The sequence below is a fragment of the Astatotilapia calliptera genome, chromosome 12 (genome assembly GCF_964374335.1).
Source record: "Astatotilapia calliptera chromosome 12, fAstCal68.1, whole genome shotgun sequence".
Lineage (NCBI taxonomy): Eukaryota > Metazoa > Chordata > Actinopteri > Cichliformes > Cichlidae > Astatotilapia > Astatotilapia calliptera.
In genome coordinates, this window is record NC_137433.1 from 37,780,349 (window position 1) to 37,804,790 (window position 24,442).

At 42.3% G+C, this 24,442-nt stretch overlaps 1 protein-coding gene across 2 annotated transcripts in view; it reads right to left on the reverse strand.

The window, feature by feature from the left end:
- The window catches only part of adamts3 (ADAM metallopeptidase with thrombospondin type 1 motif, 3), a 148,806-nt gene that overhangs the window by 113,010 nt on the left and 11,354 nt on the right, over positions 1-24,442 (reverse strand). For both annotated transcript variants that reach the window (XM_026187150.2, XM_080308924.1), the window contains exon 4: positions 2,755-2,911. In XM_026187150.2, the coding sequence (XP_026042935.2) occupies positions 2,755-2,911 (157 nt within the window). The remainder of the gene's footprint in view (positions 1-2,754; positions 2,912-24,442) is intronic.

Genomic DNA, 24,442 nt, shown 5'->3' on the forward strand with positions numbered 1-24,442 from the left:
TTGATTTGTTAGAAATTAATTCCTTAAATGAGACAAATCAGATAATGGGATCATGCCTCTGTCCTCTGCCACTAAAGAATGAGACCACCTGATGAACAGACCTCTGATAACGTCTCTCAGCTTTCTTACTGAGAGCGCTGGTGCTTATCAGCACAATCAGTCTCTCGTGTTTTCTTAAAGAACATCTGTTATCTGTTTCAAAGCAGGCAAAGAGCCAAGACAGAGCTTTATCCCACAGTACCAACTCTCTCAGCTGATGCTAAACTAACTCGAGCCCCGTTTGGATGGGATTAGCATTACTGAGGGAGGTGAGGATGAAATTTACTCTGCTTCTTGGTAATCTACCCTGTGACTACACACGACGTGATAACCATCGGAAAATTAGTTGACAGTCAAAAACTCTCCATTGAATTATCTCACAGTCAAGCTCACAGATGTCTATGACACAGATTTTATTATATATACACATATTAAATGAATTAATGGGGTTTTGTGTTTTAGATCCGCACTCGTCCATCCATCCATGATCCAAGCTGTCACAGCCTGTTAATCACTAACGACAACATTCGAACTCCACCTAATTTTACAGTCATGGATGAATAATTTTAGTTATTTATTTACCTCATTATTATTTTTTGTGCATTTTTTACTTTCTATTACTGAATTACATCAGAAATAATAGTTATGGCCTCCGCACCAGAGGCCATAACTATTGCTCAAACTTCCAGGTGAATAAATATCCCTACATGGCAGCTTGCTAGCGCGGGGAAATGGAAACAAAATTGTAGTTGAGGAACTTTAAATTGAGCAACTATTTGCCTGCAACATACTCCGCTCTTTCTTCAGGGTGGCTTTTATCATCAGTTTTTAGTATGCAGGGGCATGAAGGCAGAGAAAATTAACTTTAGAGCCGCAATCAGGACAAATGCATCCACTGGCACACCGACGTGTGGAGAAAAGGCAAAAGAAATGCAACACTAAGCACGTCTGTCACAATTCAGATCTCATAATGTAAGCACAAACTGACGCGGGCTCACGAACACAGTGTGCGCATGACTTAAACACAGTATCTCAGCTCTGTTTACCCACAGCCAGAGGGAGAGGACTCTGCTCCCCCCGAGTCAGTCATCACCCTGCTCCATACTTTTAAGCTCTTTTTAAAAATTGCAGGTGAAGCGATTCTATGTTTTAATATAGACTTTGTTGTTCCTAAACACACGGTGAGTCAGTGGTTTCATCACCCTTCCTGAGCACGGTTCTCCTTCACAGTCCAAGTGATGCATTACATTTTCCAACAGTGGCAACAATGACATTTATTCGGTATAAATAGAGGGTAAAATTTGCATTTACAGCTCCCTGTTGCAGTTTGGAGCATTAATAACAACAGTTAGAGCAACAACAGTCAGAGTAGCAGTAAAAGCAGCAGCAGCACAGGGAACGAAATCTAATTACCGTAATTGTCGGGCTATGAGCCGCTACTTTTTGCACGAGCTTTGAACCCTGCGGCTTTTAGTCAGGTGCGGCTTTTCTCTGGATTGTCCATGATTGTTGTCATATCGTAAGACGATTTGTTTTGTTTGTTCCGCTGTTGTACGGCACTACGTTGCCTGGCGGAAGGGCATGTGATCAGACACACAGTATCGGGGTTCAAGAGTGGTATGTTGGTCACGTGTCCATCCGCCAGGCAACATAGTGCCGTACAAGTAGCGCGAAAAACAAACTTCAAAGTAGCGCTACGCGTTCAGTGGGAGGCGTAGATGACGAGCGGCGATAAACTTGCGAAAAGCAAGTTATGCTCAACTCTACCGGTGGATTCTGACAGCGTGGAAAAGTGCGAAAACATCCACGATCACCAACGGATTTCGAAGGGCTGGACTGCTGCATGATGGAGAGGAGGACACCGCCACGGCCCTTCTGAGGGTGTTCGACTCTGACACTGACAACGAGGATTTCTTTGGTTTTGAAAGCGACAACGAAGGAGAGAAGCGGAGAGTGGATGACGAAGCCATCCTGAGCCTGTTCGTTTCCGACATTGGAGAAGAGGACTTTGGTGGTTTTAGTGCGCAGGAAGATGGTGATGAATGACTGACTTTTCTTCTTGTTAAAGCCGTGTCACTTCATATACCTAAAAAGTTATGCAAATATGTACCCGTAACTTGTTTTTCAAAATATTAATGACAGGGGTGTGTCTCCAAACAGCCATCTCTTTCCTGACAATTCCCTTTGTGCATATTCTCTTACATATGATAAGTCAACATTGAAACACCTGCGGCTTTTAGTCAGGTGCAGCTAATGTATGTACAAAACAGGATTTTCCCCTGATTTTAGCTTGTGCGGCTAATATTCAGGTGCGCTTTGTAGTCCGGGAAATACGGTAACTGCTTTCACTGATAACTACGAATAAATGCTGAAATGTTAACAAGTGACCTAAACTCCTGTTGCCAACATTTACATTTTTCATCAATATCAACATTCATTTTTTTAATGTTTTTTTTGTGTGTGTCATTTTCATATCTCTAAAAAGTTGCTGCTGTTGTATTTGTGTGAGGCACACGATGAAGTCTGGACTCTTCACAGATGTAAATGTCAGTTTTTGCTTTTTAGACTATTTGGGCTGGACACAAGTAGTTAACAAAAAGATTTAATTATACGAAGAAGCTTCTCAGCAAACCCTCCGCAGTGACCTCACAGGAGTGTCACACCATTAGTTGATAAGTAAGAGAATACAGCAGGAACCGTGGTCGTGCCTCCTACCTTGTAGCTGGTAATCCACAGAGATGTCCAAGGGAGTCTGCAGCAGAGCTGACCTGCGGTAAACCACGTGGACCCTGCCCTGGTCCTCCAGCTCCTGAGTGCCTTTCTCCAGCGGCTCGATGAAGTACTCATCCGATTCGGTGCGAATCATCCCAGCCTGCAACAGGTTAGCAGGTCAGTGACTGTGTAGAACGTGTGCATTAGCATGTTTCATTACTGCGAGCGAGCGTGGATAGACCCAGAAACCTCATTGCTCTGATAGCATTCGTTTTATTAAGAGACAATTAAAATCTTCATGCCCCACAAAATCCCCCATCATGTATTAATAATGTAGAAACTTTGTGACAGTGTTTTCATGAAATTGTAAATTAATGCCTCAGTCTTTAAAATCCAACTAGAACATCTGCTGAACGCCAAATGCCCCCAATTTGTTTCCTCTCCCACGTATAGACACAGAAAGACGACACCAGAATGTCCTACTGAACAATATTAAAATTAGAAAAATGCATAAAATATAGGATACAATACAAAGCAAAGGCAGACGCACTAATGTAATATTTAGTAATTTATTCAAGAGAGAATCCGGGCCTCTCATTAACTGCTTGGCATGTGTAGGACTCTTTTTCTTTGCCATTATTAGATATTGTTGTGACTCTTTCTTCAGCTTTCTGTTTGCAATTATCACCTTGTTACCCAACAAAGGCTGGTGGTGGTCCTGCAGCGCGCTGCATCGTTAGTAACACATTGGCACAAAATTGCTTTGTGATGGCTACCTGCCAACCTCAGATTTCCTGCAATAAGAAGCCAGTCATGTCTGTAGTTTATGGCGGATATGAGGGGTCACGCTGTCCGGCTAACGCAATAATGCCCAAACAGACCGAATGTGCAACCCATCAAGACCAAATGATGGTCTGAAAAAGGTGTTACACGCTGACACAATAAGGTCAATGCTAAACAACCTAAAACCACTTTACAGCTGTTTCCTTAAAATGATGCTTTCTGGAATGCAAAATTATTCATCTAGATTATAAGATGAAAAAAACAAGGTCCCAGATTCTGGCTTCACAATCCTTAAAAATAAAAAAAGAAAGGCTTGAAATGTTTCATGTTACCTGTAACAAATAGAAAACACATCACAGTTTTATCCTTTGAATTAAAATGCAAAGCAGCAACTTTTCCAGGCAGCAGTAACGTATCTTTGGCACCATGTTTCCATGTGTCACGCGCCCTCCCTGACAAGCACACATGTGCAGTGGAGAAAGCAGAGAGAGCAGCAGCAACAACACAATATGACATTAGTTTGTTAAGAGCACGAAGCGAGCAGCTGGGGTGGAGGTGGGCTGCAAACTGGCTTACAGGGGTGCAGCAAATGTGAGTAGGCTAACTAATGCTACGCTCGGTTTGCTATGCTCCAAAACTACAGTCAGCCATATGAGAGTGTGTGACATTTTAAGTGAGCGCACACATGCTGTACACACAGTATGCAGACACACTGTGTTAGCGCTCAGTCGATCGGTCCTGCTGCGCTGAAACTCCTGGCAGGACTAAACTCCCTCTGGCCTCTTCACCAACAGTCTGGTGGACTGTGTGCTAATGTTGTTAGCGACCAACCCTCACTCTCAACTCATTTCCCATTTACTGAGACCCCAATCGGCTGGCACTCTACGTCCTCCTTTACACAAACGACTGGATGGATCCCAAATTAAATTCTTAGTTAAATTTAAATGCAGCATCGATACTGTGTGACTGCGTAAGCGTCCCAGCTGAAAGTCTAAACCAATAAACTGAATATTCGTATCTGAAGTGCTGCAAGTGAAATGAAATGAAAACGTCTGGCAGTCACATGACATCTGGGGGAGAAGCTCAGCGCTGTTTAATGCAAGTTTACTTCTGGCAACAGAATAAGATTCATATGATTACGTACAATAAACCAGGTTATGATGCAGAAACGTGTCACGTATGAACCGGGTCATTTAATTGGCCATCTGTGATTATAAGAGCAAAAATACTGAAATACGATAAACGTGCGAGTGTGTTGGTTTTACTGCGTGACAGAGCTCAGACGGGAAAAAAACCTCCTTAGTTATCTTTAGAGAAACGGCGAGGTGGAGGTTAAACTCACTCATCGTGCCGTATAAACCGACTCTTTGCCTGATTCGGGGCCATTTGGCGTCACAGTGTTAAAACACTGCAGCTTATACGGAAAACACGGTCCGTGTTTCAAAAGATGACGAGGGTTTTTATGACATCTCCCATAGAAATGTGGTGTCTGGACATTTCTGCAAGGACAAATCTAAAGTTTGCACAGATGTATAAACACTCAAACAAGAGAAGAAGAAAGAGCGAGCCAAAAACAAACGACAGTGTGCGCAGGTTACCGAGGAAACTCTGTTCACCATTTCTGACTTCACTTGTCTAATCGGACACTAACAAATAAGATAAATTACAGCTCGTTGAGTAGCAGACACAGACGTGCAGAAAGGATTTTTAAAACTGCATCAGTGTTTATGTGATCCCAACAAAGCAAAACTATCACACGCAGAAGATAAACGCTCTTCACAGTCAAGTGAACTCTAGAGGACAGCTGCAAATGGAAAGAAGAAGAAAAATCCAGCGATTCCTGACGCGTCATCAAAGAGAGTAAGTAACACGGTGGAGCCTGTAAGATAAAACCTCTTACATCAGACGAATGTTACAGACGTGCTCCACTGCCGTCTGTTTGAAAAGTTTACGTTTTTCTGCTCACTTGAACACGCTTTCTCCTCAGCTTATTTATCGCGCACCTGCAGGCGCCTGCTTGCAAACACAGATTCTAAATATTCTGTAGGTCAGCGTGCATTATCAGGCCGGAGTGCGGTTGGCCTGCTCTTCACCAAATCCTCACAGCAACTGGCATCCTGTGACCAAGTCAGCACATTCTCCGCCATGATTTATTCCTGACAGAACCGAGAACCACCTCGTCATCTTTATTTACTCTGCGCTCATCCACCACTCTGAATCCTCAGCTCGAAGCCAAAGAGGCTGCAATCTTGACAGTAACTGAGCCCGCAGGCATATCTTGAACTAAAGTGAGATTCATGCACCGTAGCTCTTTCTTATTTACCAACGGCAGGTGAAAGCCGAGGATGAAAGATGGCCGAACATCTCAGAATGTACGGGGCTCGGATACCGAGAGCCCTTTCCATCTGTGAGGTTCTTTAAGGGTCTCCGACAGGTCACGCTCCTCTATTTAAGCTCAGCCGAGCAGAGGCTGAGCTTAAATAGAATCTCTGCTCTCATAATAAATTGAGGTGCCTTTTAAAGGTGAAGCTGGAGGATCGTGCTAACAAACTGACTGACAGATAATTTGATAAAAGCTGTTTTTCTATCAAGAGAAGCCATTCAAGTCTGACCACTTATGAAGTATTTCAGCAGCTGAAAATGCCACCTTCTTATTCAGACACCGCAGAGCAAACAATACAAACCGAAATCACAGAGGGGCGTGTGTAATTAGACCGGGTGCTGACATTTGAATCGTTTTAATTTTTGATTAAAGCTGCGCTTAAGAACAACACTCCACAGGGGAGCGTTCGAAGGATCTCAAAGAAACTAAAGCTTGAAAGAAAACAACAGTGACCGTGTGAGCTTTTACTTAACAACAGCTTTTTTTGATAAACTAGTTTCCATCTCAACTCTGTCCTGTTGTCTCCATCGCTTCTAAACCTATTTATCTAAGAACAGGCAGAAGTGAAGCAGAGAGAAGAGAGCGGCTCGTTGAATCCTACCACGCTTTAATGTAAACACTCAGAAACAGATATCTACCAGAAACACGCTCACTGCATCTTGAAGCTACAATCCTGCCTCGACACAGTGAGTAACGTGTTTTAGCGATCCACGCCGACCACAGGAAGTGCCCAGCTCTCTGGTTTGAATTGAGGAATAAGCAGTTGGATATATATGCTGCTGTCCTGAGATTAAATTGACATCTATCCCTGAAAAGCAGAGAAATTGCAGAAAAACGCACCTCTTTTCATGCTTTTTCATCCAAACACTGAAAACAGAACAGTTCTGAAATGAATTTAAGCTTTGTGCAAATTTCTATCTTCTTTCTGGCAAGGATGAGCTCGGAGAAGCGGTGATGCATTCAGGAAAGGTAAATTAGAAATCATAGCACGCTGAATGTGTCTCGAACAAATCTGTCCTTCCATTTTCTTCTGCTTATTCAATTCAAGGTAGCTGGAAGCGGGGGTGGTGGGGATGGTGGGGGGAGGTTGGCAGAGCCTTGCAGGGCTGCTGTAACAAATACTTTTAAACTAAACTCCATTACAGTGATGCCATCTCCTCTAACACTGCTGCACAGCCAGCCGAGCCGTCTAATGAGTCTTATATACAAAACACAGGTCACAGGGGAACGAGACAGAAGAGCGGGGCGTTTTTAGGCTTATGGGCATTAAATGCATGTTGAGGCAGATATTATTAGAAGGAAATTAAATTCTAGTTTGAGTCCATTACTGCCTGGTTTGCATAACTACCCAGGGCTGGACTGCCGACGCACTTTTTGGCCGATGGGCCATCCTGAAGGGTCAGACGTCTTAACGTGACGGAGCCTCTGCCTACCTTCGCTGAGCGATCACAGTGGGACGTCTAGACCAAAAACACCAGGGCTGATGTTTGTCCCAGTCCAGCCCTGGGTGTGTTTTCTCACATTAAAAAAAACACTGCAAGCTTCCAGTGCTGCCCCTCGGCCTCCTGGTTGACACACCGATGGTATCAGTTTGAAATCCTACATCACCTTGTTCTCAGGTTCACATTCACATGATGAAAATATAATCTGGGATTCAAACTCATCAGATCTGTAGTAGTTCCACCTGCAGCATCAATCTGAAGCTCCTGGATCGTCTATTTCCAGAGTTATCACATTCATAAACTTAGGCTCCATGCCACCCACCCATCTTCTTGCCCGGCGGGGTGACTACTGTACCCCATCAGCCTCTTACAGCTGGGGGGCAAAAGCACATATTGTGTGCCACCTGCCAGCTTGTTGTCATGTTGTCATTGAACCACAGCATTCGCTTTAAGCTCAACGTGGCCTTAAGAGACACGCAGACCTTTCTGAACAAAAGGCACAGAGAGCAGTGTCTCATATATACGGGTGTGTTTTTTAAAGACATAGGTGGCTGTACGTGAAAGGATTAAAGACACGCTGCAGTGTTTCTTTTCACCTGCAGGAGCACTACGGCGTCTTTTCATTTATTTTATCGTCTCAGACACGAGGATGCCAGTGAGAGCTTCGGCATTCAGATAACAAAAGTCATTGAATAAGCTCGTAAACATGGATTCTGAATGTTTATTTGAGAGCAGAAATGTGGAGTTCCTATGCCAGCTGAAACACTGGCCCTAGGGTCCCTCTCGAGTTGGACGCATGCACAAAACACCTCATCCGAAACACGTCTATGGGCTCAAAATGTGGTCATAAATATTTTGTACTTGTAAAAAAGATTTGTATGTGTAAAAAAGATTTGTGTGTGCGTAAAAAAGATTTGTATGTGTAAAAAAGATTCGTGTGTGCGTAAAAAAGATTTGTGTGTGGGTAAAAAAGATTTGTGTGTGCGTAAAAAAGATTTGTGTGTGCGTAAAAAAGATTTGTGTGTGTGTAAAAAAGATTTGTGTGTGTAAAAAAAGATTTGTATGTGTAAAAAAGATTTGTATGTGTAAAAAAGATTCGTGTGTGTAAAAAAGATTTGTATGTGTAAAAAAGATTTGTGTGTGCGTAAAAAAGATTTGTGTGTGCGTAAAAAAGATTTGTGTGTGCGTAAAAAAGATTTGTGTGTGCGTAAAAAAGATTTGTGTGTGCGTAAAAAAGATTTGTGTGTGTAAAAAAAGATTTGTATGTGTAAAAAAGATTTGTATGTGTAAAAAAGATTCGTGTGTGTAAAAAAGATTTGTATGTGTAAAAAAGATTTGTATGTGTAAAAAAGATTTGTATGTGTAAAAAAGATTTGTATGTGTAAAAAAGATTTGTATGTGTAAAAAAGATTTGTGTGTGCGTAAAAAAGATTTGTGTGTGCGTAAAAAAGATTCGTGTGTGTAAAAAAGATTCGTGTGTGTAAAAAAGATTCGTATGTGTAAAAAAGATTCGTGTGTGTAAAAAAGATTCGTGTGTGTAAAAAAGATTCGTGTGTGTAAAAAAGATTTGTATGTGTAAAAAAGATTCGTGTGTGTAAAAAAGATTCGTGTGTGTAAAAAAGATTTGTATGTGTAAAAAAGATTTGTATGTGTAAAAAAGATTTGTATGCGTAAAAAAGATTCGTGTGTGTAAAAAAGATTTGTATGTGTAAAAAAGATTCGTGTGTGTAAAAAAGATTCGTGTGTGTAAAAAAGATTTGTATGTGTAAAAAAGATTCGTGTGTGGACTTAGAAAAAAAACCCCTGCAAGTTACAAGTACGGATTTTGACCCTATTTTTCTTCCTTTCATCTGATTGGTCAATGTCATGTCAATCACAAATGTAACAATCCAATCAGAGAACAGATGGGTTTGGCTGTCAGAGGGGCGCTTTTTTGAACTGCAGGTCTTTGAAGGGAATAAATGCCCTTTTACATGCCAACCCAGCGTTTTCCTTCATCACCACGAAGGAAAACAGTCTGTGGTCGTCCGAGTTTGGTGATTTTTGTGTCACAGGTCTACGTGTTTAATACAGGGACTTCCACAGCCTTTTCAACAGCGCTGCGGACCGCGGGGTGGGGGCGGGCAGTGTTTTGGAAATGACAGTCTTCATTACAAAGCTTTCTTCGTTATGAATTAGCATACATGTTTTTATTGAACATTTGAAGAACCAGCAAAAAAACCTCTTGTAGAGGACATAAAGTCAGAGATAGAAAAGACAAGGAGCAGGTGCATCTAGTGCAGGTAGAACTGCTGCAAAAACCCACAGAGCCCAGCAGCCAGCAACAAATTCTGGATCCTTTGCTTTTAGTTAGCAGTTAGCATTAGCAGCACATCCTGCGTCCGATGTGAAAGGACTTTTATGCTGCGCACTGTGACTCACAGCAATGGTCCTGGGTCAGCTCTGACTTTGTGTTAAACTAATCCTAAAGTAATAATGGTATTTCTAACCACTGATATACCACAACTTTTTCCTTTCAACAGCTACTGAAAGTTAGGGGACCTAGCTGCTATCGGATATTTATATAGCGATCCTCCAGCTTCAAACTGTATCACCCTTCAAGGACCTGCAGTTCAAAAAAGCGCCCCTCTGACAGCCAAACCCATCTGTTCTCTGATTGGATTGTTACATTTGTGATTGACATGACATTGACCAATCAGATGAAAGGAAGAAAAATAGGGTCAAAATCCGAACTTGTAACTTGCAGGGGTTTTTTTTCTAAGTCCACACACAAATCTTTTTTACACATGCAAATCTTTTTTACGCACACACAAATCTTTTTTACACATGCAAATCTTTTTTACGCACACACAAATCTTTTTTACGCACACACAAATTCTTTTTACACATACAAATCTTTTTTACACATACAAATCTTTTTTACAAGTACAAAATATTTATGACCACATTTTGAGCCCAAACACGTCCAGAAGGCATCTGAGTCAGACGCCTGGCTCGTCTCAATGCAGAGGAGTAGTGGCTCCACACTGAGCCTCTCCAAAGCACTTCTTTATCCTCACAGAGAGCCCAGACACCTTTCAGAGGAAGCTCATCTTCACCACTTATATTCTTGTTTTTGGTCGATACACACGCTCGTGGCCGTACGTTCAGCCTACACACTCATCTCCACAGCAGAGCATCAGTATCTATCCCCATGGATACAACATCAAACCTTAGAAATCTACATTAACATACATATTATTACGTTATTCAGAAACGACGTCACTCAGTCACAGTGAAAAACCTCATTGTGACATCTTCAGATGTCCTTGAGCTGCTGACTGATTCGACTACGCCTCACAGCTCCAGTATAAACCACAATATCATTTCAATTCAGCTCAACGCTGGAAATCAATCATTTGAATTATCATGTCAGGAAAGTCATGTCCAATCAATACGCACTTACTTACACTTACGTGTACCTGCTGGAGGGGGGAAACATGACCAATGAGGGGGTCTCAGGTATTCAGTAATGTGAAACTAGGTGATCCGTGTTTAAGTAACACTTCTTTCCATGGTGAAGGTTTTCCAGCAGAACATTCTCATCTGTACTGAGATGTTATTCACTTCATCTGGTTTCTAGTGTATATTTGCTCATTTCTATTCAATCACAGGTCGAACGTAGCAGAGTCAGGATATAACTCAGCTCAGCATCATTATCTGTGTTTCAGCTGCTGTCAGAGCCCAAAATAGTAATAAATTAAAAACTAAAGCACACACCGAGGTTCTCATATTTAGAGGACTGTTAACTTTAGGATGTATTTGGATGCTTTTACCTGGAGAAACAGAACATAATTATCTCTTTTAGGAGAATTGAAGTGTGATAACTTGAGGCCAGAATTTAGCATAAAACATCATGAAATGTCTCCGGCAGCAGGAATTCAGAGGAACTGAAGCTAACCCAATAAAGGAAACAAGCATTGTTGCACTCTCAAGCTTGCATGCCTACCTTGGAAAGCTTTTTGGTGTTTCTGTTAGTCTACACCTGTTATTTCATGCCTAATTGATGATAATAGCCAGCAGTGAGCTTGTACAGCCGGGTGTTTTCCTCACACTTCTGTCTGCAGATGGTCCAAAAGCTTCAAACTGCAGCTTTCTCCTGGTCACGAGTCCCACATTTAATGAGCTTATATCACTAGTGAGGAATTTTTAATGCATTTTGAAGGCTCGTGTAAGGTAAGGGACCGGTACCTGGACTGAACTGAACTCAGCTAACAGGCTCTTGATCAGATGATTCAGGTGGACAAATGTCAGACATCAGAACATCAAAACATACATAACATACATACTCCGATGGATGCATTGGAGAGCAATTTGGGGTTAGTATCTTGCCCAAGGATATTTGGCATGTAGACTAGGGGAAGCCAGGAATCGAACCACCAACCTTCCGATCAGTGGATGACCTGCTCTACCACCTGAGCTACAGCCACCCCAAACCACCACTATGTCCTATAGCCACCACCACTTTGTTTGTATAACTATATCTATCTATATCTATATAGATATAGATAGATATCTATATCTATCTATGACAAATATTTTAAAATGATCTTAGGTAGTGCCGTGCTTCTGATCACTCAGTTCACTGATTCAATTGCTGATCAAACACAGTTTAGAGGTAATAAATTAAATGAAAGTAATACATTAAAAATGTAAACAGTGGTTTCACTCTTGCACACCGAGTTTCTCTCATTTCAGCGTGTGACCCTTGAGGCTGGGCTTGTGGATATCGGGTAAGCAGCTAACATTAACATGTCAGCTACTGTTCACGTGCTCGGCTGATAGTGAGGGGAGGGGCTGCGTACCTGCCTGCAGGGGCTGTGTGATGTAGTTTCACCGGGATGAGGCAAAGACAACACTGATGGTATCTATACGGTTGTAAATGAGTATCCAAAAGTAATTTTAGCATGAATTAGTATCTGAGACTCTTTTTCTGGTTTTTGGCTCAGCCTAACCGGGACAGCAGAGTCTCAGTGTCTCTTGAATTTGGAGGTCAAAGCTAAAAGGAATTGTGACCTTACAAAAGACATTTTTTGCCTTAATTTCAACAACACTTGGCACAAATCTTTATTACGATAAAATAGCAACATTATTTGAAATCCCTGTGACTAAATGTTGTGCAAAAGCAGCTTTCTGCCCTTTCACCGTACCTCAGATCTGCAGAGCTCAAAGGTGTAAGGTGGCATTTTCAAACCAATTAATCAGAGACAAAATATTACTGAGTGTGATCATTTTAGCGTATTTCTTCCTCTGAGACCTTCTTGATTTTAAAGCACAGTGATCAGTTAGAGAAACACCTGAGACACCATTCAGAGCCAGACCACAGAGGCCAACATTTCTAAGCAGAGACAGCACAACATCAGACCAACTGTCGTCCATCCAGAGTTTACAGCGAGCACTGCAAACCCAAAGACTTCTGCACAGGCTGAACCGTTTCACTCCTAACTTTTAATGTCACTGAAATTGCTTATTTAGAACCAAACTATCTTGGTGAGAGCTGAATCAACACAGGCTATTGATGAAGAGGCAGCTGAAAACCTTTCTGATCAAATTCAGTCTGTAGCTTTCTGATGATTAAAGTTTAACAGCTGTCGTCTCCTGCGATGGCCTGCCCGATGATAAGTGCTGCTTGCTTTTCTTTGTGGTGAGTCTGAGTCATTTAATCAATATCCCAGTTTAGTTAGTTCACTGTGATGAAAGGTTTCATAATCGCATTCTATCGATTTACATTTTACACAGACGGGTGCTCAAATTGATCACAGGTCATTTGTTGACTCCGTCTGTGAGCTGTCCTCCAAGTAACTTTTACTGAATGCTATAAACACTGAGGTATGAAAACGAGACATGAGCTGTCCTCTCAGGCTTTTATGTGACTACAACAGTTTAACTCAAATTCAATTTTTATTTGTCACGTACACAGTCATACACAGTACGATATGTAGTGAAATGCTTGGACAACTGCTCGTGACCTAAAGAGAACAAAAAAGGAAAAGGCTATGAATAAGATAGGAAATAAATATGAAAAATTAAAAAGGGTAAATTTAACTAGGAAGGAATAAAATATAAATTACGGTTAAAAATGAAATAACTGTACAACACAAATTAGAATGAAGGGTAAATTTAACTGGGAAAGAATAAGATAAAATATATAAATTAAAGTTGAAAATAAAATAACTGTACAACAAAATACACAATACACAATATAGAACTATATAAGAATGTATGAAGAAATATAAATATAAATAAATATATACACAATAACAGCAGCTGTACAAGTATTAACCGGAAATGAAGAATATAGTGACCAGTGTTGTGCAAAACCAAAGTCCAGAAAGTCCAGTGTGTGTGTAAGAACCATATGTGTGGGTCAGTACTGTGTGGTGGTGTGATTGAGAGACCGTATCGCCTGCGGGAAGAAGCTCCTCCTCAGTCTCTCTGTGTTGGTCTTCAGGGAGTGGAATCGCTTTCCGGACCTCAGCAGAGAGAACAGTCTGTTGTTGGGATGGCTGAGGTCCTTCACCATCTTCCTGGCCTTGGTCCAGCACCGCCTGCTGTAGATTGAGTGCAGGTCAGGGAGCTCGGAGCGGATGGTGCGCTCAGCTGACCGCACAACCCTCTGTAGAGCTCGTCTGTCCTGCATGGTGCTGTTCCCGAACCAGGTTAAGATGTTTCCCGCCAGGATGCTCTCTATGGTGCAGGAGTAAAAGTTCCTGAGCACCTTGGAGGGCAGTTGGAAGTCTCTCAAGCGTCTGAGGTGGTAGAGACGCTGTCGGGCCTTTTTCACCACGGTGTTGATGTGACAGGACCATGACAGGTCCTGCGTGATGTGAACTCCGAGGTATTTGAAGCTGTCCACTCTCTCCACTGGGCACTCGTTGATGACGGGGGTCTGGTAGTTCCTCTCCTGCTTAGTGCTGAAGTCCACTATCAGCTCCTTTGTCTTACTGACGTTTAGAAGGAGGTTGTTCCTCTGGCACCAGTTCTCCAGATTCCTAATCTCCTTCAGGTAGGCCGTCTCGTTGTTATCAGAGATCAGGCCCACCACGACGGTGTCGTCAGCAAACTTGATGATGGTGGTGGAGCTGGTAGTGGCCACGCAGTCATATGTGTACAAAGAGTACTTTATGAATTCATGTTATTCTTTAGTGTTTTTCCACTGCGGCATTACTACGATGAGCCCGATTATGAAAATAAAAATGTAAATTTGAGTTGAAATCTTGATGCTCGTGGTTGAAACCAGTTGAGTCCCTCACGCAGACTTCTCACCTGCAGGCAGCCAATCCCTCCTCAGACTACAAACAACACTCAGAATAATCCCAGGGCCATAAATCACACCTATTCATGATTAGGATCATATTCATAAGAACACGACTGTTTACAGCACAGGTATCCAACCTGTTTTGCGCCACAGACCAGTTTATGCCCGACAACACTTTCACGGACCAGCCTTTAACAGTATCGGTATCAAAGAAAAGGATTTTATCATAACACACAGGAAAAGACCCAGGGCAGCCAAGTTAACAATAAAAACCCTGAAAAACATACATTTGACACCTGAGCCTCAACTCTTGCGGCCCGGTACAAACGACTCAGACTGGTACGGCTCCGTGGCCCGGGGGTTGGGGACCTCTGGTTTACATTACAGGTCAGGGAGCTTTGTTTCCTGCAGCTGATTCTCTGCAGTCACCGTAACTTTATGCATTTATTATCAAGAGATGAGTGGTTGCAAGCTGAATAATCAGACTATAATAAAAAAGGTGATCAAAGATATCATGTGTAAAATCATCCTCAGCATACCTTTAATTAACGTATTAGTAAAACCGTAGATTAGATGAAGACAGTCAGTAAAGCTTTCATGAACAGACCAGTTACTGCATCTCACGTCGCCCACATTCAAGCCACTAAAACGTTATTATCTGGGAACCTGGGTAACATCTTTGTGTTTCCCAGCCACTGTGCGTGGGACATAGGTGTGCTGTGGAAGGTTATCTGGTTGCACCTGATTAGTACTCTAAGCGATCGGCGTGAGTAACGGGCAGAACAACTACATTCTCTTCCACTAGAGGGCAGCACAACTACCTGCTGGGTTACTGCCAGTAAAACAGAAGAAGACAAAGGAGAAATTACATAATAGTCATGCAGCACATAATAGCAATAGACACATATTTGAAAAGGAAAAGTAGTCAATCTGACTTGGGTCCTGGAGGAATTCCGATTCCCCAGCATGAGTAGCGGTCAGAAGAAAGCAAAACAGGTATACTGGGGACAAACCCAGCCAATTTAGAAAAATGATCAATATGCTTTTTGTGACGTTTTTGTTTGGTGGTGTGCCGTGTGATTTTTCTAATGAGAATATGTGCCGTGGCTCCAAAAGGTTGGGAAACACTAGAATAAGAAAGAAACATTGGGGAAATGCATCTGTAGCTGAAGATCATTTCTCTGGGACGGAGCCTGTATGATAAAATCTGTAGTGAATTATTATGTGGAATCAACACTGTAATTAGTGTGAAGACACCAAGTCAAAACACACTTTCCAATTCCACAAGCTTGCTGTGCCCTTGCGGAGAGTTTACTGTGACATATTTTCTGTGACCCAGTATTCGGCATTATCCGATATCAGCGGAGACAATGTCCTACCTAAACACAAACCTCAAAAAAGGGATCAGGAACCCTGTGTTCCATCACTTTAATATCCCCAACATCAGCCCCTGCCAAGCAGACAGCACTCCTCTGCCAAAGAAAACACATGGGATTCAGCTGAAGGGCTCCAGTTTTTCAAAAACAGTCTCTTTCAGTCTAAACTTCTTAAGGAGGTCGGTACGAACGTGCTTTCATTTGAAAAAAACCCTGCAATGTTAAAAAAAGGCCTGGATTCAGCCGGGACACTGCCACCTTTCACCCTCCATGTTATCCAAAGGTGTGTTTGCTTTGAAAAATGTGAGCAAACCTTCGTCATCATTACTTGACATTTTCATCCCCACTCTTTAAAGGAATTCGCAGAAGTTTATTTTTCACAAATTTCAGCAGAGGCCTGCTGATAATCTGAAAAACAACTAGAGAGTATTTCTGAAAATGATAAACAGGAAACTGCAAAAACATCTCAGATGTCTACTTAATAAACGTCAAACATGGCAATGAGCCACTACTATCCTCAATATATCTGTGTGTGTTTGAAGTTTCCCCCAGCTTCACTGGAAACAGTATTTGGAAAAAATCTTGGAGAAGAGAGAAGTAATCAAAAGTATTATCATTTTAGCAAAAATATCAGGTAGCCTCTGCTCTGAGAAACAACGCAGGAATTCATTTGGTTGTGTCGTTTTGTGCCGCTCCACCAAACAGAGCAAACATTTACAGACGGCTTTGAGGAGGTGGTGGGATTCCACACTCGACTTAAAATAAAACCTCGCGCCAGTGAATGGCTCTCAATGTCCGTCTGAAACGACAACAGAAAATGTGGGCTCGTCTTAGGTTTATATAGGTCACGATTAAAAATGTTTAAATGTATAAATATCAATGCAAGCACCTCGGCACTGCACGACTGCAGAGGAGAAAACTTTTTGCATATCTTGGTGCGCCTCTCCCCTGCACCTCAAACCATATACCCAAACAGCTCTGGGGTCAAGCCTCTGCAACAAGCCTTGGCTAAGTCAACAGGGAACATTAAGAACTGTCGGTGAATAAAACTCTTGTGCCCAGCTACAGTTCACCGCAAAGAGGAACTGGCTCACTTACTTTTTCTTTTTTTCCCCTAATCAAATAGGATATTTTCTTCTTCTTTTTTGCCTTTTTGCCCCTGCCCCTCCTACACAGTAGCTCCAGATATGTCAGGAGCTGTGCATGTCCAGAATGCTCTTTTAAGTCTCTGAGGCCAAGAGTGTAGGCCACTGAGCACACGTAGCTCTCAGCAAAACATCAGCATGCTTTATTTGCTCATTTTGTCACTCTCGATGAATCTCAACATTGTAAACGCCGCCGAAGCTGCAGGAATTTGAGGAGGATGATTGCAGAATCTCTGAGTTACAATGAGCCTTTGCTCTGACAGCATAGTTTCACCCATCAGACCTGCAGTGTATTTACACTCGCAAGTCTCACACACACACCTCAGACACAGCAGCGCCTCACCATTCAGAGCCGATTATGCAACGTGACACACGTTAAAGGTGGCCGAGCTTTGCACAGCTGCTGGAAATTTAAAGCTTAATAATAAAAGTCACAATTCCAGTTGGTGCTGTTCAGGTTAGGCTACCACACTGCCTGCATCTATCAGCTGATTCGTCAAGACCGTCTGTCTGCTCAGGTATTCTCACAAAAAACAAAAAGCTTCATATAGAAAGAGAGGAGGAGGGATTTGTTCCAGCTGGCCCGTCCTCTATCTAACAAACGACTGGGACTAAAGAGGAATTTCATGGATGCTTTAAAGCAGTTCCATAAGTTACACTTTATTTGTCATGCTGGTACTCTGTGGTCCACACATGCATCTCTCACTGCAGTTATCTTTTCCTCTCACATCATACTTATCTTCACTAATCAAAAGCAAGGAAATCTGCATGCACTCATAATGTAGATTCAATCAAACAGATTTCTATTTAAACTCTTACAATCTGTCCGTCATGCAGCCACAGAGTGAGCCTGTAGTCAATGACTCTCCATCTGAGTCTATTACTTTAAGATGTGTCTGACAGTGACTGCAGAGTTTAGCCTCATTAGTCAGCTGAAGAATGCATGTTTAAATAAAGGCACGCTGTATACTTATGCTTGTGCATGGCAGTGAAGACAATTACGTACGACTCCCACACAGCCTCTGCCTCTTAATATAAAACATGAGAAAAACTTGCAGGAAAGATGACGTGCCATGAGAAAGTTTCATAACCCCGCCCACAAAAAGCAGCAAACCAGACCACATATTCATTTTGCCAATCTCCAGCTGAAGGTCATCTCCTGGTGGACCTCTGCACTGGTCCCAGTACTGAGACACGTTTAAACAGAACTCTGTTGTGTCAATATGGCAACTCTGACAAAGCTAAATATTAGGGAACTAAATATGATGAGGACGGCATCACAGCGCTGACGGCGTGTCGCTGGGGGATACCTCACATTTTTATACCCAAATCTGAGCGAGTACACTAGACTTCTATGAGAAGTCGGAAATAAATCAAGAATAACATTCACCCACATCTTTGTCCTGTCTTCCTCCTCTAGCTCTCTACTGGTCGCAGCAGATGGCCCCGCCCCTCCCTGAGCCTGGTTCTGCCAGAGGTTTCTTCCTGTTAAAAGGGAGTTTTTCCTTCCCACTGTCACTAAGTGTTTGCTGACAGGGAGTCGTCTGCTTGTTGGAGTTTGCTCTCTATATTTGCCAGTTCTTTACCTTACAGTATAAGAAGCCTCGAGGCAGCAGTTGGCTATAATTTGATGCTATATAAATAAAACTGAATTCAGCCAAACGGAACTGAATTGACTTTATGTTATACTAAACATGGTCACTGGAAGCATGTTTCCTGAGGTAACAGATCAGACATCTTGCTTTAATCAAAGGAGGCGCCCCCTGCTGGTCATCAGAAAGAATGTGAAGCATTTCCAGATGAGGTTTCCTTTTCAAACCCAGAAGCGACGACAGCACTGGGCTAACCTTATAAACAAACCCTCTTCATAATTATAAAGCAGCTGTAGCTGATTCATCTCATGGTCCATTAGAGGTTCATGTAACATAAGAATGAAATTCTACAGTATGAATAAAAGTAATGCGCTAACATGAGTAAGACTTCCTGTCTGAATCACATCAGTGAGACAACGCCCATGAACTCAAACTACTTCACAGCATCATCAAATGATGCCTTTTATTATTGTTTTGAGTTGCATATTATATGTTAAGGGTTTTGAGCCAAATACAAACTCATATTGAAGTTTTTAGCTTCTTAACAGTTAACAAATGCTGATTTCTGTATCTGTTGCTAAGGCAGGCCAACCAATAACCATCCGGGCAGTGCGCTCAAAACTACAAACCTGGTGGCTCTAAAGAGGAAATCACATTTCACTGTAATCCATTTCATAGCTGAAATATTTTAGCCTGGACCAAAGTGGCAGACTACCACATGGTTGACAGAAAGACACAGAAAGAGGTCGTAATGCATTATTAATGGCAACAACATAACATATGCTGTGTCAAATAGTCTCAATCCTCTCTCTGCTGGATGAAACACAGAGCCAGAGTAAAGGTCCAAAAATACATCAGACATGAGAAGCTTCCTCTCTTTCCCTTTCAGGGAAGCAAATCAAATATCTTCAGTATGTGAACCATCAGCTGTGTTCATGTGAGTGTACATGAACTGAGAGACACGCAGTGGGAGGAGGGGTGATGGGAATGACACACCCCGCCTGACATCTAAAGGTCAGCTGAATTCCTTCGTCATTTACTCCGATTCTTTTTTAAAAGAGGCACGTGGTGCAAGTTTCAATCAGGTGACCAAGAAAAAGGAAGTTTCCCTCCTTCCAACCATTTACGATGGACGTACTGTAGCTGTTAAACTGCATCGCCTTTACTAAAGCTTCCAACAAACCAGGTGTGTTGAGGATCAAACGCCGTCATTATTCTCCCATAAACAGACCCAAATGTGCTCATGGAGCCCAGATTTCCCAAAACGGTGACAAGCTCTTTAGTTTTTCTATCCACAAGTTTCAGATGACGGTATAAATTTAGAAGGTTTAATAAACTTCCACATATTTAACTTAAAATCTCAAAAGTGCCTCAAAGAGAGTTTCTGAAGCAAACAAAGTGGTTTCCAAGTCGTATAAAAAGTTTCACCAACAGTGTGCAGACTTACTGAGTTCAAGACTTTTTATTCAACCAAGCAAAAAGCTCCAGGATTCATCGTTTCCATGCAAATATCAGAGATAATCATTTCAAGGCCGTCGCTGCTTTTCAGATGAACCCAGAGAACTTAGCCTGCGCACTGAGCAGAACTTTTATAAATTACATTAGTCTGGATGTGGGTGATCTATGCTGATGGATTGAAGTCTCATATTATATATAATCCATATTTTAATAGTAACAGTGGGAAAACTGTAACGTAAAACAAAAAAGGGGGTTGCTTAGGAGGGTACGACTTACAGCCATACCACCCTGATCTCCCTGAGCTCAGAGGCTCAGCAGAGTCAGGCCTGGCAGGCCTTTGGGAGGCTGCCGGGGAACAGCAGGTCCTGTTGGCTGGCAGCTCTGGAGGCTGAGCAGATCATCTAATCTCCTGAACCCTGAGCTATTCCCGATGCATTCATCAGAGTGTGAATGAGACATGGTGTAGAAAAGTGCTACACGGGTTCAGTCCATTCATGAATCAACCAAACCCTCATTGCTTCGGCTTGTTTGAACCTTACAGTGAGTCTCTCCTCATTTTATGAATGTATTATAATAGCAGCATATTTAGCAGATAAAGAGCGGGGCCCATCTATCAGGAGGAGGCACACAGAGAAAAAACAGCGTGATCATTTATCCAAGTGGCTTCGGATTTGGAAAGCAACCCAGAGCGCAGCACACAGCAGAGCACACATCTGCATCCTTATAATTATTATATCCTCCTTAACTCAAACAAGTCCAGCTGTGCGATCAGTGCTTCAAATAAAAATCTCTCACAGACATTTCAGTCCTTAATCTGGAAGACCACCCAAGGACTGTTAGGTGGATAAGGCTTAATTGGAGCTGGAGCCTGTTTAATTCAGCACTTAGTTCATTGCCAGCATCAGATTTTGAAAATCGTCGCTCGCAAAACGCAGACAAATTTGGTCTCCTCCTTCTCGTGCATGACTCACAGCTATGCTGTTTCTCTGGAGTTAAGAGTGCCACAAGTATCACAAGAGGAGATGATTTCATGTTATTCGTGCTGCAAATTTAACGGAGAAGGTGCCGCACGCCAACTTTGTGTCACTTTCTAATGACTTCATTTGTAACTACAGGCCTCGGCTTACACGCAGCAGCTCAGCGAGTCAGATTAGAGACACAGATTTTAAATACCCAAATATGGAAACGAGTTACAAATGATGCAGGTTCTGTAAGAGAACTCGCACCACGAATCTCTGGAGCAAACGTGCGAAACAACCAACACTGGACTGCAGATTCTACAGGATCACTTCTCCTCAGTATGAGTGAAGGAAGAAGAAAACAGAAGTCAGCAGTGACATGTTTCATGAAGGACCAGCTCTCCCAAGCTTTTCTGACATGCAACACAAGGGCCATCCCCCACGCAGGCCAGCAAAGATCGCCCTCGGTTCGCCCGCTGCTGCTGAAGCAGAGGAAGTATCTGCCTCATAAGTATTTAGCTGCCAGGCTGCCTGCCAGCATGCTAGCTGCAGTAAACACTTCCAGACAGCAGCCTGGCTATAATTAAGAAACAGTAAAATGCACACCTAGAGAGGGCCAGGGCTACCACTTGAGATCAAAGACGGCCGGCCCTCAACGACAGGCTTTTAGATCAGGAAGCACTGGTTTGGAGAGCGTTTGATGTCGGGTTCTGTAGTCCTGCGTGTTTTGGATTTAGGCTGCAAACATGAGGAGGAACAAGAATCAGTGCTGCGAGGAACCAGGAGCTGGATAATCGAATGCAAACTTACCAAATAAACTCGATTCTGTTTCTCTGAATTTAACGTCCCACATTCTTACTTTTATTGTGGCGATTTTACAGTTTCCCGTTTATTTTGCTCTCTGGCGTGATGTAACACTGGGAATGAGAAGTTACAGTAAATGAGGTCATTGTGTAATAATGATGCCTGTAGAAACAAAAAGAGCAAGTATGTCTCAATAAGAGCCGTCTGAAATGCTTCAGTGGGAACATGCAACACTTCTGTTGTTTTACTGATTGGCCTGAAAACATGTCCAAGTCTCTCCCGCCTTCATCTCTATAGTATCGTGTAGCACGGCACTTCTTCTGTTGTTGTAACCGAGCTGATGGCTGCAGCTCAGAGTGAGTCAAATCTTTCTGTTTTTCCAACAGTTTAGAGATCCTGGTAAAAGAAAATCAACAGATTTGTAACCCAGATGTGGCAACGGGGTATGTTATCTTGAAATGCTGGAAAGCTGGAATATAAGGGGATAACAGGATGCTGAAGATAAAGTTCCTACCCTCATCCGTGCCTACAGACGGAGGATAGAGATTGAAGGGATAAGATTATGGACAGAAGTGGTGAAAATGAGCTTTCTGGGCTCAGCTTTAGAGATGGGACGAAGAGCTGAGTCATTCAGGAGGAGCTCAGAGCTGAGCTGCTGCTCAACCACACTGAGAATGGCTGGCTGAGGTGGTTTGAACATCTCTGAGCATGGGATGGCTGAGGTGAGTTGGACACAGCATTCTGGACCAGGACACACTGGAGTGATTATGTTGCATCACCATAGACTGTTCTGGTGATCTCTGCTTAAACCGCGGCCCCTGGGACTGGATAAGCAGCAGATACTGGACGGACTAAAATGTATTGTCTGTTAAAGGAAACAATGAAGATTCGACCCAGTATTGTGCGTTATTTATGATGTTCATCTTTTTAATAACCTTTGATACTCTGACAGTAAAGCATGTGATCATAGAGCAGCAGCAGTCTAACTGACAAACCTTGATGGCTTTTGGCATCATGCGAGTGGCATCCCCCCCCCCCCTCTCCAGGCCCGACTCTCCTGTAAGGCTGGACTATAAATGTCTCGGGGGGGAGACTCAGAGACACAGACTCTGCTGTGATGAACTGCTTCCTCCAGCTCCAATCAAAGGAAACGGCCAAATCCTGCAGCTCAGAGGATGAACTTAAAGGTCAGACTGGCATTATCTTTGTCTTTAGACGTGCCTGTCGCTGCAGTCGGTTTATTTTTAGAGATTATGTTTAGAACTTCACAGAGAGTTCAGGAGCTTTTAAAGCATGCATAATTAATTTGGTGAAAATGATAACTACCAGAAAGAGGAAACAAAACCTGACTGCATATGTACTATTTTCTAATCGCAAAATTAAACATAGGGACTGGTCGTTTGCAATCACCATATTTAGAACCACAAAACAAAGCTTGGCCTTATTTTTGACCTCGATAATATCTTAAAATATTTAAAGTCACATATTTGTTGACAATTTACCATCGAGCATCTGACAGCCTGTCCACTTTTCCACCTGCCTCCTGCTCTCATCATTATTCCTCCGTTTGCATTAACAGTTAAACACACACACACATACACGTCAACTAGAAAACAACTAATAATCTGAATTTTTTTAAAGCAAATAAATATTACGGGGAAAACGGAGGGAATCTACAATACACATACACAATGTGAAATTATTTACATAAAAAACCAAAGAATGAGGGCAAAGCAGAAGCTACCAGGGTGTGTTAACAATGTTGCCTTGGCTACCTGTCCACCTTCATGATTCTCGTCGTGTCACTCGCTTTCTGCCAACTACATCCTTCATATATATATATATATCTCTCTCCTTCTCTCCCTTCCCCGCTCCTTGGTGTTGTCAGCCAAAAGGCAAATATAGCAGCCCCGTCCCTATCAAATCCAAACATTGTTCTGGTTTAAATTTGGTTACCAGTACATAATAAGTGTTACATAATAAATGAATGTCAGTCAAGCAGTAAACCCCCGCTTCATCAACCAGTTCACTGTAAATGGGAATATTATTTAGCACATGTAGAAACCAGTTTGGCTGTCTGACCAGCAGCGTCTGCAGTTTTCAATCAGATCTAGCATGAACAAAAAACAAGATGACATCAGTCCTCAGCTCAAGGCTTCAGAATAACAGTTTACAGACAAACAGATGTCACAGATGGGAGTAGCCATCTTTTATATACAGTCTAAGTGAATGATCAGTGTTAAAGCCACATTCAGCTCTAAAGAAACCGTCTGAATTAAGCTCCTTTAAAATGCAGATGTTTGTCACATCTCTAACGGACAAAATGTAACTTTATTTAATACTACACCGACTCATCCTACTACTAAAAAACCAATAATAATAATAAACTTTGTGGGCAGCACGGCGGTTAGCACTGTTGCCTCACAGCAAGACGGTCCTGAGTTCAACTCCA